The 22,437-nt window shown below is 37.0% G+C and overlaps 1 protein-coding gene across 3 annotated transcripts in view; it reads right to left on the reverse strand.

The window, feature by feature from the left end:
- The window catches only part of CSRNP3 (cysteine and serine rich nuclear protein 3), a 212,192-nt gene that overhangs the window by 17,841 nt on the left and 171,914 nt on the right, over nt 1–22,437 (reverse strand). For all 3 annotated transcript variants that reach the window (XM_019458184.2, XM_019458191.2, XM_019458202.2), the window contains one exon: nt 10,292–10,551. In XM_019458184.2, coding sequence (XP_019313729.2) covers nt 10,292–10,551 — 260 coding nt within the window. The remainder of the gene's footprint in view (nt 1–10,291; nt 10,552–22,437) is intronic.

The following is a 22,437-nucleotide window of genomic DNA, read 5'->3' on the forward strand; positions in this document are numbered from 1 at the left end:
ACTGTAGGCATCTAGAGAATAGCTCCTGTATTCTGGCTTTGTCACTTTACAGGTGATAAGTAAGACTTAACTCATGATTCGATTAAATGATCTTTACCTTATTTTAGATTTATCCTACATTTGTGTGCATTTTTTTGTATGATATTAGAAGAATCTCAAGGCCAAGGACTTGGGTGTGTGAGTGTGTGTTTGCTTGCTTTGTTCCAAGAATGATAATTAAAATGAGACTTAAATCTTGAGTCACCATGTAACTTGTCCAGACTCATTCTACAATTGTAAGGACTATAACTTTCTTTAAAGAGACAGAATTTAAACATATCAATTTTACAAAGCTGTCTGATTTGTACTGATAAATATGAACAAATAGTTCCCAAAGCCCAGTAGAGTAAAACCCTTGCCCATCTAAATACACATACAGGATGGGATACATAACTGTCAGAATCAGTGGAATGATTCTCAGACTGCTTTAGGTCAAGTACAGGAAAAGGGGGGCTCAAGTGAAAGTCAGCATTCAATTCCCTACCTTTTTTTTTTGTCATGTCATGTAGTGAATGAATTCCACCATAAATTCCAATGAGATGAAATTTTAGGTGGATTAAGTTCCTGAAAAAACTAATTCAATGCAAAGTGAATATGGAGAGGGAAATAGTACTGAAAATGTGGATTGACTTAAATGCTAAAAACAAAACAAAACCCCACAAAAATGAAAACACTTCCTTTTCGCAGTCAAAAGGTACTTTTAGTAAGAAAGAGTTATTACAAAGTTATTAACACATGTAAAAATGACAGTGGAAAGAAATAAGGTGAAAAAAAATTCAATTCCATAAACACTGATTACTGCCTATTATAGTGATGATAATGATGTTGAGTATGACCAACACAACCATATAATGAAAACCAGTCATTGGGCTCCATACTTTATATAGATTATCTCACCTAATTTGTACAACAATTTTATGAAGTATTTTTTTTTAATAGTTGAGAAGGCTGAAGCCTTGAGAAGATAATTTGACAGAGTCTAGCTTATTAGTGATTGTATTGAGAATCAAACTCAGGTCTATTTGACCTCAAAGGAAAAGCCAGGCTTTTAAGACAGTTTAGAGTAAACATTCTTTGAGGAATAGTGAAATCTTATACAGAAGGGAAAAAAAGATATGGTTGCAGCCACGTTCCAAGAGCCGATCTCAGTGCTGTGGCATAGCAGACGAAAGAGCAGTACAAGCTTCCTTAGATTTAGCTCATTCAGAAATGAAAAATATGATTCAGACACAGAGAATAAGAGCTCAGAAAAGAAGAAAACAGGAAACAAGCTGAAACTATAGCATTTCTTTTGGGTACCTATTTTGTGAGCATGTGGTGGTGGACTTTCTTTTCTTTTTTCAAGTTTATTTATTCATTTCGAGAGAGACAGAGCAAGCAGGAGAGGGGCAGAGAGAGAGGGAGAGGGAGAATCCCAAGCAGGCTCCACACTGCCAGCACGGAACCTGACACAGGGCTTGAACTCATGAAATGTGAGATCATGACCTGGGCCCAAACCGAGTCAGATGCTTAACCAACTGAGCTAACCAGCCCCTGCCCCTTAGTGGTAGACTTTCTAATGGAAATGCCAGCAGAAGCAGCTAACATATCAGTCTTGATTATCTCAGCTGACTTTTAATTCATTAACTCTGGCCTGAATTTAATCAGCATAGTATGCTGCCCAATTTTGTATTAATATATTATTTTTGGTGATTAGTTTCGTGTGTATCTCCCCCATCACAATGTGCACACAATGAGGAGAGAGACCAAGTCTGTCTTGTTCACCACTGTACCCCAAGCACTTTGTTAACTGCAGTTCCACGGTAATTGATAAAGAAATATTTTTGAATGAATGAATGAATGAATGCTTAATCATTATGCTACACTGCCAGCCATTGTACTAGGTGTCAGGATTTACAGATGTATGAGAGTTCTGCCATCTAGAGCTTCCAGCCTGGTGGAGAGATGATCATCCAATAAATAAGATACAGTGTGGGAAGGGCAACAAAATACATGTGCAAGTTACAGAAGTAGCAGGGAGGAGGAAATGATAGACAACTAAAAGGAAGGGTAGATACAAAGGCAAAAAGAAGAATTATTTAGCTCCTATTCTGATTCCATAGTCTCTATCAAGGAGAAAACCTTCAAACCAGAAGGGAGATCAGATATGTTAGCAAGGATTTAACATATAAAAAAGAGATGGGGGGGCTCCTGGGTGGCTTAGTTGGTTGAGTATCTGAATCTTGGTTTTCAGCTCAGGTCATGATCCCAGGGTTGTGGGATTGAGCCCCACATAGGGCTCTCTGCTGAGAATGGAACCTGCTTAAGATTCTCTCTCTTCCTCTGCCCTTCTCCTCTGCTCATGCTTTCTCCCTCTCTCAAATAAAATAAAATAAAATAAAATAAAATAAGAGAAGGGGGGACAGTGAGATAGTACTCAGCTGTTTTATGTAAGCATGCCCAGGTCCAGGCCATTCATGCTATGGAGCAATGAAAAAGCTTAAAGCTATGGTTGCTCAGTCTAATATGTGTGAAGAGCTATGGGGAAAGGAAACAAAAGATGATCAAAATGGGAGTGAATTGTTTAAAAAAAAGCTAATTCTAGGTAATATTCTAGAAAGGATTATTTAAACAGATGGTTTCTGTACATCTGAAGAAAAAGAGCAGTGCAGTGACTACTAGAGTCATCGCTTGGGTTCACTAACGAGAGAATGTCCATTTGTCAAATTAAACTCCATTCAAAATCTCAAGCTATAAAATAGATGAAAGCTGGAGTGAGATACAGAGTCCTGACCCCATGGAACCCAACTGGAATACCACTGATCTCGTTTTGAGTTTCTTGGACAAAGTTTTTTATGTTCTACACATGGAAGGACAAAATGTGAACTCATTAATAAGAGTATGGTTAGATACATGAATTTTTAGTTATCTGAGAAGTTGAAAATGTCTCTAATAACAGTTATGCTTAGCTCTTTTGGACACCAGTGAGGCTGGGAATGAGGGATGTGCCACATATACCAACAAGTTTCAGGTGGAGTTCATTGTGGCATGAAGGGGAAACTCCCTCCTTTCCTCTTGAGGATCACTACTCTGAGAGAATACCCTGAACTGGACTTTGTCTTGTTAAATATAATTTTTAAGTCATACCTTTTTTTAATTTTATTTTTTATTTTTTAAAATTTACATCCAAATTAGTTAGCATATAGTGAAACAATGATTTCAGGAGTAGATTCCTTAATGCCCTTTACCCATTTAGCCTATGCTGCCTCCCACAACTCCTCCCGTAACCCTCAGTTTGTTCTCCATATTTATGAGTCTCTTACGCTTTGTCCCCCTCCCTGTTTTTATATTATTTTTGTTTCCCTTCCCTTATGTTCATCAAGTGAAGTCATATGATATTCGTCTTTCTCTGACTGACTAATTTCACTTAGCACAATACCCTCCAGTTCCACCCACGTAGTTGCAAATGGCAAGATTTCATTCTTTTCGATTGCCGAGTAATACTCCATTGTATATATATATACCACATCTTCTTTATCCACTCATCCATCGATGGGCATTTGGGCTCTTTCCATACTTTGGCTATTGTTGATAGTGCTGCTATAAACAGGGGGTGCATATGTCCCTTTGAAACAGCACACCTTTGGATGCCTAGTAGTGCAATTGCTGGGTTGTAGGGTAGTTCTATTTTTAGTTTTTTGAGGAACCTCCATACTGTTTTCCAGAGTGGCTGCACCAGCTTGCATTCCCATTAAGTCATATCTTGAATGAAGACTAAGGGGTAGGCTTATCACATTTGAGTATGACAAGATGAAGTTTATTCAAATTAAAGAACAAACTTCATTGATCACAGGTCATGTTCAGCACTAAAGAGAATTCTTGCCCTGGAGATGTATAAAGTTTCGATTTACAGGATGAAGCTGAATTGATTTACCTGGGCTTTGTTTGTCTGCTTGCTTTTTGTTGCTCTTTTATTTACTATCAGTTTAATATGAACAAACAAATTGATCAAGGTCTAAAAAGCTACTGTATCTTTTAGTGTATTCTCAGGGATAGGGCATCCCCAACTTGGGAGAGGATATTATAACACATTCCTATACACCAGATAGATCCCATCTGGAGTACAATGTCCAGATCAAGTACCATATTTTGAGGTAGACATTAACAAACAGCATTATATCCAGGAGAACTTAACCGAGCTGATAAAAGGTCTGAAATCCATGCCCTAGGAGGATTAGTAGAAAGAACTAAGGATGTTTAATCCTATAGAACTGAAACACAAGGAACCCACATAGCCTACTGTCAAACATTTGCATATTCATCACTACTGCTTTCAAACACTTGGAGTTTAGAGAACAGGGACAGGATTTATTCTGTGTGCCTGGAGGGCAGAATTAGGATGAAAAGATAGAATTAGATGGGAGCATACTGGTCAATGTAAAGAAGAACTTTCTAACAATTATAGCTGGATAAATAGAATTGGTTATCTCAAAAAGCAGTGTGCTCTGGGCATCAAAGATGTGGAGTAAGTGGCTTTGTACTGGACATATACTTGATGAAAGAATTTTTGGTTTTGCGGTATGAGTTGGATAGACAAGGTAGTCACTAATTCTCTGGAAAACTAAAGAGAAATATTCATGTTATTTTGATATTCAGTCAAATCCTATAGTATAATTCTTCTGCTCATTAGTTGCTAACAGCAGGTGGCAAAATGGAACCAATTTAATTATGCCCCCAAAGAACCAGGAAGATTTGATTACTGTCTCAGCCTATAAGAAATTCAACAACCTGGATTCACAATGTGTCTGTGGCTTTTGTACCACCACAAAAATCACCAGAAAGGAGGATAATGTCAACATACAAGACACATAAACTTTCATATGTTCCATTATCCCCCTTTCTGGTTTAGGTCAACATTGCTTCTTCTAGTGGTGGCTATTAAGCCAAATGAATCCAGCAGTGTGCTGGTAGATATTTAACAATGATGTCTCTGGGGAGAAAAAAAAAGTTCTAATATGTTGTGTTTGTCAAGTCCCATGGTGTAAATAGTCTCATCATGGCTGATTTTAAACTACTATTGGGAAGATATATGCACAATACACCTCAGTGAGCAACTTTTGTGGCTCTAGCACACCACTGGATGCATTCCATAGTTTGATAAGGAGAATCTGTTAAATCGATTACTCCTGAACCAGAGGATCAATGTGTATTGCACAAGAATATAAAGATTTGATTACATATGCTTAATTGTTCCATTAAAGTTAAAATATCAGCAGTATTTTAAGAGAACATATTCTTTAATGTATTGCATTTGCCCAGAGCTGAAGCCCAGTCTGTCAGTCTCCATCACTTTGGTTAGGTATATTTTTTCTGTACTTGTTAAAATAGGTTGTGCACATGACACAACAGGTGTTTGGCAGGTATCAAAGTTTTTCATTTGGTGTTGGAGCAGGGCTCCATTTAAGGATACATTCTGGAAGCACTGGCACTAAGTATGCTCTTGAGCAAGTTCTATGGAGTCCAACAGTGAAGTTCCATAAGGATAAATGGAGTTAAAATATACCATGGCCAGCAGACTCTGACTCATCTAATAGAGAACTATAGAACCAGGATGTGGTTAAAGACATATCCAAAAATTTAGAAACTACAGACTTGAGATAATAGCCTATGTCAACCATTTCTTACAACCCCCCAATCCTTTACATCTTCCAGAGCATGTAGGATATTTACCTAGAGGTTAGTAAATCATGAGGCTGTTGAAGGGATATGAGGAACAAGGCTGGAGGTGAAGGGGGGAGAATTATGTTGCATGGGTAAGTCACTAAGTGAATAAAGCACAGCCTTAAATATGAGATTTGGGATGAAGAAAATTTAAATAGAGAGTTTTAAAAGGTTGATTATTAAAGGAAGTTATCAACTGGCAACTTTTTTTTTTTAAGAAAGAGCATACAACCAAGCATTACTCAAGGAACACATGACTGAAAAATTGAGAAAACTATATAACCCTTGGAAGTAACTGGAAATGGTACCAGAGTGGCGATAGGCCTTTGATCTTAGAAAGGAGAAAAAGAACAAGGTTGGAAAAACATTGAGAAAGAGAAGCCAGTCAAAGCTGTGAAAGCTAAATTAAATTTCCTAGAACAAGGTAGTAGAATCCAGTAAGATATAACCCAGAGGCAATTGGAATGCCAAGGCTCTTTGAAACATAAATGGCTGCCTAATGCATTTTACAGATACATGTGAAATGGGAATAAAGGCTAATGTAATTGTTCAACAATGTGGTGCAGATGATGAAATATAAGCACTTAATTTGGAAAAGAGTACAGTATTAACATGACTGCCTTGATTACTGTGAAGAGTATGACATGTTTGAATGGGCTTGACAGGGAAGACGGACTATTCTCTGCAATGCAGAAATCTCAAACTAGTTATTTCTTCTAGGAACAACCATTTTATTCAATCAGCTTTGTGTATTGATGGTTTTTTGACAATGTTTTGAGCACCACCACCACCAACAAAAAAGACGCTTGAACCCCCAAACAGAATTGGATGTGTTCTACAAATCTAATTGCATATATTATTTCCCAACGTGTCTAATTTATAATTTGATTAAGAGATGGATTACTAAATAAGAATCAGTTTTACAAGGAAAAACTAAATTCCTATTCTTATTCTGCTTCCAAAATATTTATTATAAGAGAACATCAAGAAGTATGTAGTGAGTGTTTCTGTTTACTGATCTTTCACTATTAAGGGCCCATTGGAAGAGGTGTCATTGCATTAGTGGGTTCTCTGTTTGGAACGTAGAGAAACACCCTGTAAAGACATGAGGCACAGTGGAGGGAGAACTTCTCATTACTGTTCTAGGCTGTTGGTTCTCAAATAAGGAAAAGGGAAACTACCCAGTTCCAGGTCCAATGAATTTCCTGTGGTGTTTTATCTGGTCTCCATGGAGAGGGCCTTGGGAAATGTTTATCTTGTCAGATGGGCCTTTTCTGTCCTCACTCAATAGCCAGCTTGCTGCTACTCACAGAGAACCACCACCAGTCAAAGCCAGAGTTGAAGTTTGTCTTTAATAATCCTTACTTTCCTTTTTCAGTCCTTCTCTGTGCCAGGGACCTTCCTGCTGCCCCAGTCAAAATAATGGAATCAATTTAGCTACACTTATTTTGTATTAATGTTTCAAGACAAAATGTTACATTAGAAGTGAAATTCCAAGTACCAAAGTGAAATTTTTGGATAGTTCATGTTTTTGGATAGCTAATTTTAGATTTGGGATAGCTAAACCTTAGGTAAATATAGTTGATATTTTAAAAATCATAAAACTTAATATACTAGAGGAATTATAATTAAAGTATACAACTGTTTCTCCATTCAGTCTTCTCAGATTTTTTTTAGCAAACTAGTCCACATTACTATGATCTTTTATTAGGTTCATGTGATATGGTTCTGAGTTTCTAAATATTTTCAGTACAATGAAGCTACGATGAGATCGCCTTAGAATCCCATTATCTTTTTGCTTGGTATTCATCTGAAAGGAGCAATGACATCCAAATATCTTCTTTTTATATCTTCACCAAAAGGGAAATCTGCATATTTTCACTTATCAATGACAAACCTTGGCTTGCCATAACACCCACTCGAATGACTGCCTCTCCAACTTCCAACACTAAGAACAATAAAAAGGAAATATAGGGGTGCCTGGGTGCTCAGTCAGTTAAGTGCCTGACTCTTGATTTTGGGTCAGGTCATGATCTCATGGTTTGTGGGTTCAAGCCCTGCACTGGGCTCCACACTGCCAGTGTGGAGCCTGTTTAGGATTCTTTCTTTCTCACTCTCTCTTAGTCCCACCCTTGCTCTGTCTCTCTCTCAAAATAAATAAATAAGCTTTAAAAAAAAATTAAAAAATGAATAAATAGTGGGATGCTTTTTCTTCTTCTTCTTCTTCTTTTCTTCTTCAGCTTAGTAAAGAAAACAGCATAAAAGCAGCTGAATATAAATTATAATATCAGAATAAATTACTGCCTTATATGGAAGGTTCCTGTGGGTGTGTGGCTCTTCCTAACATTCATCACATGTATAATGTGCCTCAAAGTTCACCATAATAAATCTTTTGGTTCTCAGAATTATAGTCTCCCAGCTGTTAAAAACCACTTCACACAGTACCAAACTCTAGAAAGGTATGACTCCCTATAGGTACAGAGATTGTCTTTCCCAATGCCTAGAGGGGGTGATCAATTAATTTTAGAATAGGAAGTAACAGGATAATATAACCGATTTTCTATTGAGTGAGTCAGTGTTTAACATCATTGTGCTTCTTTTTCTTCAGTACACATGGCCTCATAATTTACCTATCCCGCTGGGTCTTTGTTAAGATTAAATTAAATAATGTTTATAGAATGCCTGGGAAATAAAAATCACTTAATGAATGGCAGCTATTAGTATTGTTTGAGTTCAGAGAATGACTTTGTTCTTTGAGGAGGGTGTAGAGTCGGTTTGCAGTAGGTTAGAAAGGCAGAGGGTGGATTTCAGAAGAAAATTTAGAATTATTATTAAATTAAGCTATATGCAAAGCGATCATGAAAAACAACAATAATAGCAGATTGCTACCAAAAAAGATCCTAAGGGACTTTCAGTGAAACTTGTCAAAAATACCATCAAAGGAAATAGAGACATACTCTAGGCTAGGGTTGTGTCTAGGTTAATTTGAACAACTGCCTTCTTATACAATTGGGAACAAGGCAGATATACAAACTGCAGATATACAAACAAGGTATTTTAAAACACACAGCACACCTCTGCGCCTGGAAGCTAAAGGTACAGGTAACGCAGGTGTACTTATGGTCTTCAGCTATTTAACAAGAGGCTCTTTATGTTAAGTATCCTGGATTACCTAAAAAAGATTTCCTTTGTCATTAGATAATGATGAGAGAGCATTTCCTATATATTGATAGGCTGATGGATCAGCACATATTTAAAGATTGTCTTGGTTGATGAAAGACAGTTTCTGAGCTGTTTCTCTCTACTTCATCTCTAATGTGGCCTGGACACCTCTTTGACATCTCTTTAATGACTCAAAAGCCTCTCAAAAATCAGTATGTCCAAAAATAATCTCATTATCTACCTCTTCCCTTCTGATCCCAGCCCCAACCTGCTCCTCTTCCCAGATTCCTTGCCATACCCTCGTCATAGAGAAAGGTACTATTACCCACAACCTGTTCAGTTTTGTAAGCCAGAAATTTAGGAATCATTCTTGACTGTACCCCTCTTTTCCTTTCAAATCCAGTCTGTCATCAGGAACTGTTGACTTTACTTCCCAAATTTCTCCCTCTGTCCATTTCTCTTCATCTTTCCCACCATCAGTCTAGCTAATCTATCAACATCTCTCCTGAACTACTGTGATAGCCTCTTAACTGTCTAACTCTGTATGTTCCCCTACCAACATGGCAACCCTTAACCCCAAACTATACTCACATCACAGCACAAACCAGATCTTATTATTCTACCGCTCTGTACCCTGACCCACGCTTAAAACTCTTGGATGACTTTTGATGTTCTTAGTATGAAGAGAAAAAAAAATGCCTTAGCATGATCTACAAAGCCCTGTCCTGCCTTCTTCATGTATAATCTACTTCATGAATAATCTATTCTTTTTGTCTCTGCTCCAGCCACACTAGCCTTTCTGTGCTCACTGTGCTTCCTCTGGCACAAGGCAGTTCTGGCTCTGCCTGCTGCCTGGACCACTCTTGCCAACCCTTTGGCCTAGTTATCTGTTCAGATTTCAGTTCAGTCGTCACTTCCTTGAAGAAACCTTCCTTGACCTCTGGACCATATCAGTTCCCTGTTACTACTTTCAGAACCCCTTGCAACTCTCCTTTATAGCTCTTAATGAAGCTGTGAGTTTATTTTGTTTACATGATTGATGTTTTTCTTTCCTATTAATATGGAAGTTCCAGGAGATAAGGGACCACATCTATTTTTGAGACCATTTGGCCCCAACCCCAGTATAGGGTGCATGACCTAGTAGCACACAATAACAAATATTTATTGAATGAATAAATAAATGATGTCAGGTAAGTTTTCCACATTGTTTGCAGTGAAGACACTTTACTGTTTTTGCGTAAAAGGAAAAAAAAAAGCCTTAGCAGGCAGTCTGTTGTGTAAAATGTCGTTTGGTCAGTGAATATAAATATGAAAATGGTTAATTCAACCAAAATCAAGGTAAGGTTATAAGGTTTTGCAAAAAGTGAGTTCCTAACGTTTTTTTTTTTACCTTTAGTTTTAAAGAGTTCAGTTTTTCCTCCCTGAGGTGTTCTCTCAACATCTCCCGGTGGAGCCTCTCCTGTTCTCTTGCAAATTCACCAAGAGTGTACTGGCGCACACTGTTATGGCGGCTGGACATGCCCAGGGTGCTACCCCCTTGACTGGGCACGCTCGTGAAGCCTTGCCTCCTGGTGAAGTAGTACACGGTGACACAGCTAAAATGCACATTCTTTGTCCTTAGCCGCTTCTCCCTTTTGAGGATGGAGGAAGCTGAAAGAGAAAGAAACAGTTCAGTGAACACCTAGGGCAGCCGTCTTCAGATGAGGTGAAGAATTAAAAAAATGCCATTTGATGCTATTGAATCTATTGTCAACCCTTTCTGGCTAGGAGACACTAAAAATGTTCTGAGAGCTGGCACAGATTTCTATTTCCTTTCTTAAATTTTCCTCCAGCTGTAGTGGAGTAGACTTTTAAGTCCTCTATAATGGTAGTCTAAGCAAACTTTCAGGAAAGTTGCCAATAGTCTGTGAGTCAGTGGCAGAATTTAATTTATTTCCCCTAACATCTTAAGTTTGGATTTTATGGTTCTTCACATGAGTTGCATCATACTATAATCAGAAAAGACATACTACAAGCTCCTATATTTTGGATATTGTTTTGATATTGAGGGCCCTTGGCAAAAAAATGTCTATGAATTTTAGAAAAATTTAAAAAGCAATAAAAACCTTACAAAAAAGGTTTGCTGGCACTATGAAGACATTTTCACAACCTAAATTTAACAAAGTTTTCATCTGATAAAAATCCTACTAACTAGCATTACAGACAGTAGGATTTTAATATAAGTGTACATTGAGACAATTGAAAATGGCTATGAAATACATTAGAATCTTTATTATTGGTTGGGGACATCAAGATGTATTAAGCATCATGGAAGTTTGAGATATATACCATAGTTGAGAAAAAGAGAGGCACACATTATAAACATGAACTTTTTAGAGTTAGAAGACATGCTAGACATCATCTCACCCCGTCTATTTTATAAAGTAACCCAGACTTGCAGAATTTGAGTTTTCTTCAATGTAGGTAGTTAGTGGAAAAGCTAAACTTAAACCAACAATTCCCCAATCTGGTGCCATATTATATGATATTTCTCCATTGCAGAAAGAAAAGTACACTGAATTGAGGAGAAAAATATAGAATCAGGCTCTTATGGATCATTTCACCTACTCCCCTACCAATATGTTGAAGTTCTAACGCTCAACACCCCAGGATGTAACCTTATTAGGGTTACACAGGTGATTTTTACACAGGTGATTGAGTTGAGGTAAGGTCATTAGGGTGGGTGTCAATGCAGTACAACTGGTGTCCATATAAAAAGGGAGAATTTAAACACACATACATGGAGGGATGATGTAAAGAGACAAAGGGAGAAGTCCATGTGAAGGTGGATACAAAGATTAGGAGTATACTGCAAAAAGCCGAGATGCCTTGGGCTACCAAAAGCTGGAAATGCAAGGAAAGTACAGTTTTCAGAGAGAGAGGGTGGTTCTGCTAACACGCTGAGTTCAATCTAGTCTCCAGAATGGTGAGACAAGAAATTTCTGTTGTCCTAAGCCACTGAGTTAGTGGAACTTTGTTTCAGCAGCCTTAGGAAACTAATACGCATGCTCAGGTAGACAAATAGACAGAAACAATGCACTGAGCAAAAATCCTTGGATAGCCACCAGTAATATAAGCTAACATTTATGGAGTGCTTCCCATGAATTATCTCATTTTATCCTTACAACTCGTTGGGTTGATATTACCTGTGTCTCCATTTGAGGAAACCAAGTCACCAAAGGGTTAGTAACATTGCCAAAGTCATATAAGGAGAAGTGAAGCTGGAATTTATTATTCCAAGGTCCAGGGAGTTGAACAAGGCTGAGTCTTGGTGTCATACTACTTCTGGTAGATGTCAACTGCTGCTGCTTTCAAAGATGATTTTGATTTGGAAGGTTGCATAAGCAATGAAAGAAAAGGGACTACAATATCACTTTGCATTTGTATAAGAATCTTCTTCCAAAAGGGTTCAAGTTCCTTTGCCTCATACCCTCCCCCCCTCTTTAAAACATTCAAACCAAATACAGAGAGGCTGTTATGATTAATCACATTTCATGAATTGACTTATTCAATAAATATAAACAAAGGGCCTACTACGTGCCAGGCACTTTCCAGATGATTGGATATATTGGTGAAAAAAACCCACATGGTGATTCCTGCCTACACGGAACTTCCATTTCCAGTGATGAAAAACTCAGACAGAATAACAGACTGAGAAGTTCATAGAGTAAGAGAAATAATGACATTTGGGCAAGAATTTCATCTTCCCAACTTCCCCCTCTTCTCTACTGTTCTACTTCTCCACAGGAGACCGCCAGAAAGCAAATACTTTCAAACGTGTACACAATTTTCCCATTTATTTATGTACATGTTCACTGCACATATTTGTACTCCTGCCAGCAGAGACAATTTTCAACTTTGATTTAGAAGCTCTGATCTGCTTCATAACGGTATGTTTAAATCATCTCAAAACAGGGAAGAATTTGTCAAAATGTAAAAGATTACCCTAGAAAGAAAAATTCAGCAACCTGCCTAGTAATCTGCCACCCTATCTGACAGGCTCATCTGTCACCACCTTACAGCAGGCAAGAGCCTCTGGTTTTGGGTGATAGCCTTTAACCTTTTTCACTTTTGTTATTATTAAATGATGCCCTGAGACATTATCTTTCAAGGCCATGAATTTACAGATTAAAAAAGAAAGGTTTTAATGAACTCTTTAAAATAATTATTATAAACACATCTGGTGATTTTATTACTAATCTTTAAAATATAATTCATGGTAGTCTAGACAAATTTCATTTTTAACATTTATTTAGACTTTTAGATTATAAGGATTCTCCAGTCTTCTGGATGGATCTATTGTGATATGAATCTACCATTTCCTAAAAAGCCAGATTACTTCTTTCCAAAAAGACAATTTTCTAAGGCTTCCAGAATAACAATAGTGGCAGGTTGCAGAGTCCTTTCACCTGGGCTCTTGGCTTTGCTAACATTGTCAAAGTGTGTTAGGATTGGATTGGTGTCAGTTCCTATCCATGGGGGTTTATAATTCAAACCTGTGCTTATCCTTTTTCTAGAATTTGCATATTATAAATAGCACCGTAAAAATAATGATCGAAACGCCTATGGATATATTTAAAAGAAAGGCTTTGAAATACTATAAGATCAGCCTCCTGGGAGATATTTTAAATGTAGCTTTCCTGGATATAGGAGCCACCCACGTCTCTCTTCTGATGATTGAATTGGAGCACTAGAATGGGCCTTTATGGGCTATCTCCTGCCTCCAGGCTCCAATTTGACTAACATCACAAAATGAAGTCATAAAAAAAGAGTGTGTGTTCTTCAAGCCTGGGACAAACAGGCCAAATTCACTCAGCACATCTGCCTTAGGGAATCTGAAACCTCCCTCATATGCCTACCTAGTAATTTGTGCCCTTTGCAGAATGACTGAACTGTACTTTGTGTCTCTGCAGAGTCCAGAATTCACTTTACCACTGTGAGGTCAAGAATGAGTAAAAAAAGGGAGAAGGTGCCTTTCACTACTGCTTTGAAAAATAATTAGTCTATTTTCATACACACTAATTTTTTTGGTGTCTTTAAACTTGTTTCCTTTTATCCTATTCACAGTTACCACCCTGAAGCTCAGCGTCTAAATGCAACAGTACTCTGTGTGCTGCACAAGACCCAGCTCCTGAGAACACCACTATGGTTTCCATCAGGGTATGCTGGTTACTGTACAACGATCACATATAATGGAGATGATATTGATCTTGGTAAACTAAAGGAATAAACAGCACAGAGTGACTGATGTTAGCTATCTGCAGAAGCTATCTTTCCTAAAGCAATGCTTTGGAAATGAATGGAGAAGAGAATTAGAGAATTGCCTAATTCACAATTCCAGGATGAGAATGTAAGTAGATAAAATAAAATAATCTGTACCATAAATCATATAAAGAGTCCATGAACAGAGTGGATTAAAAATGGAAGCCAAAACTAATAAGTTTTGATCAATATATCAAGGTATCACAACTGAATCAAATTAAGCTCTAAGAAAATTCAACTGAATTTGCTTCATTTCCACACTTATAAACGAACCTGTTCATACAAATTGGAATACACCTTCAGATCAACAAGAGTATCTAGTTGACTCATTAATTTTATTTCTTGCTGAAAATAATCAAATTTGTTTCAGATTTATAAGTCAGTCATTTCTGAATGTGGTTAGATGTGTTATTCCACCTGAGATTGCCTTCTATGCATGCAAGAAATCATCACGTGTCTGGGCCTGAAAAATTGAAGACCAGATCTTAGACTACTGATTCCACTATAGGGCAGCCACTCTGGAGCTAATGTTTGTTTGTTTTTTGTTAATTTTTTAAAATGTTTATTTATTTTTGAGAGAGAGAGAGAGAGAGAGAGAGACAGAGAGAGACACAGAGAGAGACAGAGTATGAGCAGGGGAGGGGCAGAGAAAGAGGGAGACAACAGAATCTGATGAAGGCTCCAGGCTCTGAGCTGTCAGCGCAGAGCCCAACACAGGGCTGAACTCACCAACTGCGAGATCATGACCTGAGCTGAAGTTGGACGCTTAAATGACTGAGCCACCCAGGCACCCGTGGAACTAATGTTTGAACAGCAAACTAGTTACCCTCACAAGGCACTTGTTCTTTGTAGTGTCAGCAACTATCAGCAAAGCCCTGGTATAGCCAGAAATGCAGAGAGCAGTAAACAGAATTATATTTTCTGGCACTAAATTTAGTACATAGAAATTGAGAGTTTGTGGTCCAGTCTGTGGAAAATATTAATTCTACCATTTGGGTCTAAATTCAATAATATACTTCTCTCTCCTATGCACTATTCTCAGAAGGAAAATACCAGATGATCTGTAAGTCTATATATTGTGTTTATTTTTCATTTATTTGGGGGGAATTTAGTCTAAGCAAAATGAGATTACTGAAATTAACTTGTTTAGCTGGTAAGTCCTGGGCAAGAAAAACTCCCGTTTTTAGAAACATACACAGCAAACTAATCAGGGATTCTGAAAGTATGCATATTGCTTCTTACCTCTTGAGGAACAAATCAAGATCAAATCAGTTATGAAGTCATGAAACCTAGCTTACAAACAGAAAAATCCGGTTTCATCAGAAATATTTTATATAAAAAATTATCCTAATAGCTTAGATATTACATCAATTTCCAATGGTTAAAGTTATTAAGATTACAAAAAATATGTCCTTAACCTTTACAAGTGACTTCTGTAAATGTTCTGTGATCATATTCTCCTGTACTTTACAGCTTGACATGATTGTCCAGGTTGGCCTTTCTTGATCAGGTGTCAACCACATGGTCTCAGACCCTAAACCACAAGAGTGAAAATGAATCCAACAGCCAAGGAATATAGGAGTAGTTTCTTTGAAAGTGAAGCCTGTTTTGCTATTAAAAGCAATCCTTCCTTCTTCTAATTCTACCCTTTTATTCTTTTAAGTTACATCCTCAAGTTTTCTGAATATACTTGCCTTAGTCATATCTTTCATCATTAAAAAAAAACTTTTTAAAATGTTTATTTATTTTAGAGAGAGACAGAGAGTGGGCAGGGGAGGGGCAGAGAGAGAGGGAGACACAGAATCTGAAGCAGCGTCCAGGTTCTGAGCTGTCAGCACAGAGCCTGAAAGGGGCTCGAACCCACGAACCATGAGATCATGACCTGAGCTGAAGTCAGACCTTAACTGACTGAGCCACCCAGGTGCCCCATATCTTTCAATCTTTTGCTCAAGTAATATATTTAGGGCAGCAGTAAATCATTCAAGTGGGAGAAACTCCAAAAGATTGATAATAAGGAAATACCATGTGGCATGAGTGAATGAGGGGCAAAATGAAAGTAAAGACTAATTGGGGATATTTTCTTTCCAACCATGAACAGAATCCAAATTACCTCAAGTATGGGATGTAAAGTGATCTATTAACTACGGCCAAATCAGTGTTACATTATTGTATATTCAGTATGTTATTTTATACTCAGTTTTGAAGGATATAACACATACACACACACACACACACACACACACACACACAGAGTTATAAACAAAATAGAGAGACTCTCCCAAACACTGGACAGGCAATACTGGGATACACCCAATATTCTGGAACTGAAGTGCTTTGCATTCCCAAAGAAGTAATCAGAACTGAGACAGAGTCAGTAAATGTAAGAAAATATCAGAATTCTCCAAAGAGACAGCAAATCATGGTTTTTTTCCTCCCCATTTTATTACTGCCCTTTTACTATGAAATAGCATTCAAAGACAAAAATCAAGGAAAAATAGCTCCCACTTACAGTGATGCTTGTGATGTCAAATCCAAGTTTGTATCTGGCTCCCTACAGAGTGGATGATAGCTCTAAATGCTTTTCAAATTATAGCACATCTCTCTCCTTAGGCTCTGAATGTCACTCTTCCCCATCGCAAACCAACCAAACAATCCATGTGCTAATAAAAGGACCACGAGACCACACCATATAAAATATGATAGACATACATAAGAATCAGTCATCATTCTGATTTCAGTCCTTCTGTAGAGAAGGAAAAGCTTTAAAATTCTTAGGCAAGATTAGGTAGTTTAATCATTTAGCTGCACAAATTTTCCATTCTAATATTAAGTTGGAAATATTCGCAGTGCATTGCCCTCGAGACTAATAATGTCTTTTGTGAATTGCAGCTTCTAAGTTAAAAAATTCAAGATGACACCCTTTTGTTTAAGTCACCAGTTTGCAAAAACAAAACAAAACCAAAAACCCTCTCATATAAGACTGTAAGAAGTTAAGTATTCTGTCAAGATTTATCCAAATACTGCATATGCATTTAAACAAATAAAAAAAATCAGCAAAAATAGAAATAATATAAAAAGATGGCCCTTGGGGCTGGATGACTAAAGCTTTGTTTTGGATCATGAACATGCATGTCACGTCGTCGTCCATTCAGTCTGTCAACTACGTCCACACAAGCAAGCGAGAGAGCTGCACAGAGGGGACAAGCTTTCTCCTGAACCTCTCCAGACAGCTACAACCCAGGCTGCTGAGACGCTGCAAGCTGGCTTTGACATTACAGAGGTGCTTTAACAGCATAATCATCTATTTGCAATTCTCAGCATAGAAAAAATGTAAGGTTTACCACCCAAGATTCTGATGTGAATTTAGGATGCCGCATATGAAAACTGTGTCTGGGTATAAACTTTGACCTCCCAGCTTTGATGTCATTGATAATTAAAATGATTAACTAACAAAGAGTGATCATTTTTCAGAACTAGCTATTTTTTATGCACACATTTCCATTTTATTAAAGATATCCCCTATGCTTTCCCCCTAATTCTTCTGAATAAAAAAAGGGAAGAAATCATTTGTTCTAATATATGTTGGATGTAAGGAATAAATACTATATTTTAAAGTTATAAAATTGAAATTGAAAAATTGAAGGGTCAAAAATTTTAAAAAGAAATCATGTTCTCTTTTATATATAATCTTTTTTTTTTATGTTCTATTTATTTTTGAGAGAAAGAGAGAGAAAGAGAGAGAACAAGCAGAGGAGGGTAGAGAGAGAGACACACACAAAATCTGAAGCAGGCTCCAGGCTCCAACCTGTCAGCACAGAGCCCAATGTGGGGCTTGAACCCACAAACTGGGAGACCATGACCTAGCTGAAGTCAGATGCTTAACCGACTGAGCCACCCAGGTGCCCCTCTTTTATATATAATCTTAATATATAGTTGACTTAACGCCCCCCTTGCATTAATTTGACATTCTACTGCGAATGTGCTATGACTGCAGAGTGCCCCAGCCATCAACAGAAAACGCGACTGATATGGGGGATGGTGAGTTGCCAAATTAGAACACATTTAGATTAAACTAGAGATTAAATAATACCACTTAATTGGGAATGCAAGCTGGTGCAGCCACTCTGGAAAACAGTATGGAGGTTCTTCAAAAAACTAAAAATAGAACTACCCTATGACCCAGGAATTGCACTACTAGGCATTTATCCATGGGATATCCACAGGTGTGCTGTTTCGAAGGGACATATGCACCCCCCTGTTTATAGCAGCACTATCAACAATAGCCAAAGTATGGAAAGAGCCCAAATGTCCGTCGATGGATGAGTGGATAAAGAAGATGTGGTATGTATATATACCACATACATACACGTGGTATGTATGTATGTATATATATGGTATGTATATATACATATATACGTATATATAGTATATATATATATGTGGTATGTATATATACCACATACATACATGTGGTATATATGTAAATATATATATATATATATATATATATATATATATATACAGACACACAATCAAAAAGAATGAAATCTTGCCATTTGCAACTACGTCAGTGGAACTGGAGGGTATTGTGCTAAGTGAAATTAGTCAGAGAAAGACGAATATCATATGACTTCACTCATATGAGGACTTTAAGAGACAAAACAGATGAACATAAGGGAAGGGAAACAAAAATAATATAAAAACAGGGAGGGGGACAAAGCATAAGAGACTCATAAATATGGAGAACAAACAGGGTTAATGGAGGGGTTGTGGGAGGGGGGATGGGCTAAATGGGTAAGGGGCACTAAGGAATCTACTCCTGAAATCATTGCTGCACTATATGCTAACTAATTTGGATGTAAATTAAAAGAAATAAAATTAAATTTATAAAAATACCACTGAGTGATAGACTGATTTTCATTCTAATTTTCCTTTTTCATCAAGTTAATCCCTCAAATTTACAGTAACTCGTATCATGAATTTTGTTGTTTCAATTCTCTGTTGGACAAACAGTTTTACTTCTGGTTCAACTTTGTTGTTATGGAGTACATCACTTAAATAAAATTTATAAATTCAAATCCATGCGTAACATATGTGAAACACAATGGGATATGAAAGTGTTTGCTAAATCTAGGCCCTGTATTCTGCTCAGTTTTGCCCAAAGCAGATTGGAAATTGGGAATATTTTTCCCCCTGGTCCAGAAACTCATTTAGTCATCTGACATTACTGGTAAGAACTATTTTTTATAGAATTTTCATCAAATCAATTCTTTTCTCTTTTCATCCTATGTACTTTTCTTTAGATAATACTAAAATTTTCCAAGGAATCTTGAAGATTTCTACAGAGTCAATGTTCACACATGCTCCATTCACACATGGAGCATGTAGAACATATATTGTTACTCAGGTATTTATTTGTCTTCTCCTTTTTAAAGAGTATTTCTTTATTGTAAGCATATTATATTACTAATGAATTACAGAAAACATTATTATCCTGTCCCTGGACCTGGACAATAATATTTAAGAAAATAATTTTTAAATAAAGTAATCAATTAAAAATATGTATTCTAATAATTGCTAAAATCCATTGTACATATTACATCCATGAGCATCTCAGTTCCATTAATATTTTCAGAATTATGTTATCTACCTCATAGGAATATTACCAGGAATAATTACCTTTGTAAAAAGCCTTAAGAATCACAGATGGAAAACATTACATATGCAGGGTACTATCTTGGTGATGCTGTTAAACCAAATAAAAAGCATGTTCCTTTATTATCAGTGAGAAAATAAGGACTGTCTACTTCCCAGCTTGTTTCCTTAATTTCTCATACGTGCAATTAAACCCTAAAACTTCATGCTTAAGAAACACATTTCACTACTACTAAAGTAACAGTCATTTCCAAAATATATAAATTTACACTCCCATTTCATTAAAATCTCAACATGGATACCATCTTAAGACCAAACTGTTTCTTATTGGGGAAAAAAGGTACTCGTTACTACACATAAATAATCGTAGTTCTGGCTGCAGTCCAAGATGTAAGCACTTTCCTCTGCTGTCTCAGCAATTCTCCTGATGTCAAAGACACATTAAAATAAATGGGAACCATATGGCTCTGCAGAATACTCGTACTCTTACAACGGAGAGGGCAATGCAATTCATTACCACCATCGGAGAAATATTTTGGGGACATGGAATATCTCAATGCAAAATAAAGCTGCATGAGGCAGGCCATTTGATTAAAATTCTCACACAATGACAGAGGAGACATTTGCTGTTCTTTAGCTCTGCTAACCTGTTTCTCTGCTCTTTACGTTTTTCAAAACGACCATGAGCCTCTCCTGTTGGAAGAATTAAACGGCACTTTCCACCTGCTCAGTGACTTTCCCACACAGTATTTCATCTGGTCAAATAATATAGTCCTATAAAGCCTAATATATGATGGTAATCCAGGTCAGAACATCACTTAACAATAACAAAAAACAAAACAAAGCCGTCAAAAATAAGAGCAACAAAACTTTTCTAAGATCCAGTCATTCTGGAGAGCAACACTGGATCAAAGATTATACACTGAACTTCGACCTCTGCCAGGAAGGATAAAATCTGGAAGCATTTAAAAAAAAATATGTTACTCTAAAAAGCCTTTACCATATTTATCTTAAATAGAAATCCAAATCATTGAGAAACATAAAAGGAAGAAATTCATCAGTGCTGTATTACTGGCTCCATATGTCAGAAATCTAAGTTTAAAAAAGAGATGTAGGACTTTAGAATTGGGATGAAAGATGAGGTTGGGAAGGCAGTGGGAGGAGGCAGCTGGGGTTACCGAGGTGCCTTCTGTTTCTTGGAAGTCAGTGAGTGATTTGAGATGGCTGGTAAATATCAAAAAACAAAGCAAAACAACAACAACAAAAAAAACAAAAAACTTTTAACTATGATTTTTTTCTATAAATGTACTTTTAAAAATAATTTTAAAGTTCATTTATTTATTTTTTGAGACAGAGACAGCATGAGTGGGGGAGGGGCAGAGAGAGAGGGAGACCAAGAATCCCAAGCAGGCTCTATACCGTTAGTGCAGAGTCCGACGCAGGGCTCAAAACCACGAAACCAGGAGATCACAACCTGAGCTAAAACCAAGAGTCGGACACTTAATCAACTGAACCACCCAGGCACCCCTATAAATGTACATATTTTTTGATTGAGAATATGCTTTTTAAAATATTGCCCTTATTGTTTTAACATTTTTTTAAAACTATGAATTCTGCACAATGTCTGACATAGAATTACTACCCAATATCTAATAGAAAAATAAAAAATGTCTACTCCAGATAGCCTTTCATAGACCCTCTAGAATGAGGTTGAGGAGGTGAGTGCTCTGTCTACACATCTCCAGGTCATCCCTGCCTTGGTACTGATACCATGAGTGTGGGTTTCTACTCCATTACCAGCTTAGCATCTAGGATACAAGGACCATATCTTACTCCCTGGGGAACTCTCAGTGCACAACACACAGCTGGGCACCTAGACCTAGGACTTAGTTGATAAGTGTTTGTTTAACAAATTAGATGGATGAATAACTGAACTCTGGGCTAAGTAAATATTTACATTTCTTAAATATATTTTCCTTAATTTTAAATGGTAAGATGACATTTAACAGCTTTCCCCTGAAGCTTCAGGATGAATACATATTCCTTCCTCCCTCCCTCCCTCCCTCCCTTCCTGCTAGTCACTTTATTTTCTCAGGGTACTTTTCAGTGAAAAAAATTATGTATTGGAAAGACGACACATTGACCTTATAACTTGAGGGTACACATAACTTTTGTATTAGAAGCCATTTGAAATATGCTATATTTTACATATCAGAAGATCTAACCTAACAAACCAACCCTGGCATCATAATAAACTTCTAAACAATCCATCAAGAATGAGCTTGTAAGTCCAATTCTAAAAAGCAAGTAGCTGGTAGGGGGAAGAGTTACCTGAATATTATAAAATGATTTTGAAAGAGAAATCCTGCTGATAAAATACTAATTAGTATTGACCTCCAGCAAAAATGTGACTGAAATTCCTGCCTTTAGCAGTCCATCAGTGACAGATCTACAAAATGATTCTATCTCTTAGTATTTAAATTGTCATCTTTGCCTTAGAGCAGTGACTGTCCTATAAAAATAAAGTCATGTTGCTCAAGATTTATTAAATTCCTATGAAATTTTATAATATATTGGCAT

This window comes from Panthera pardus, unplaced genomic scaffold, assembly GCF_024362965.1.
Source record: "Panthera pardus isolate Hobbes unplaced genomic scaffold, ASM2436296v1 HiC_scaffold_10, whole genome shotgun sequence".
Taxonomy (NCBI): domain Eukaryota; kingdom Metazoa; phylum Chordata; class Mammalia; order Carnivora; family Felidae; genus Panthera; species Panthera pardus.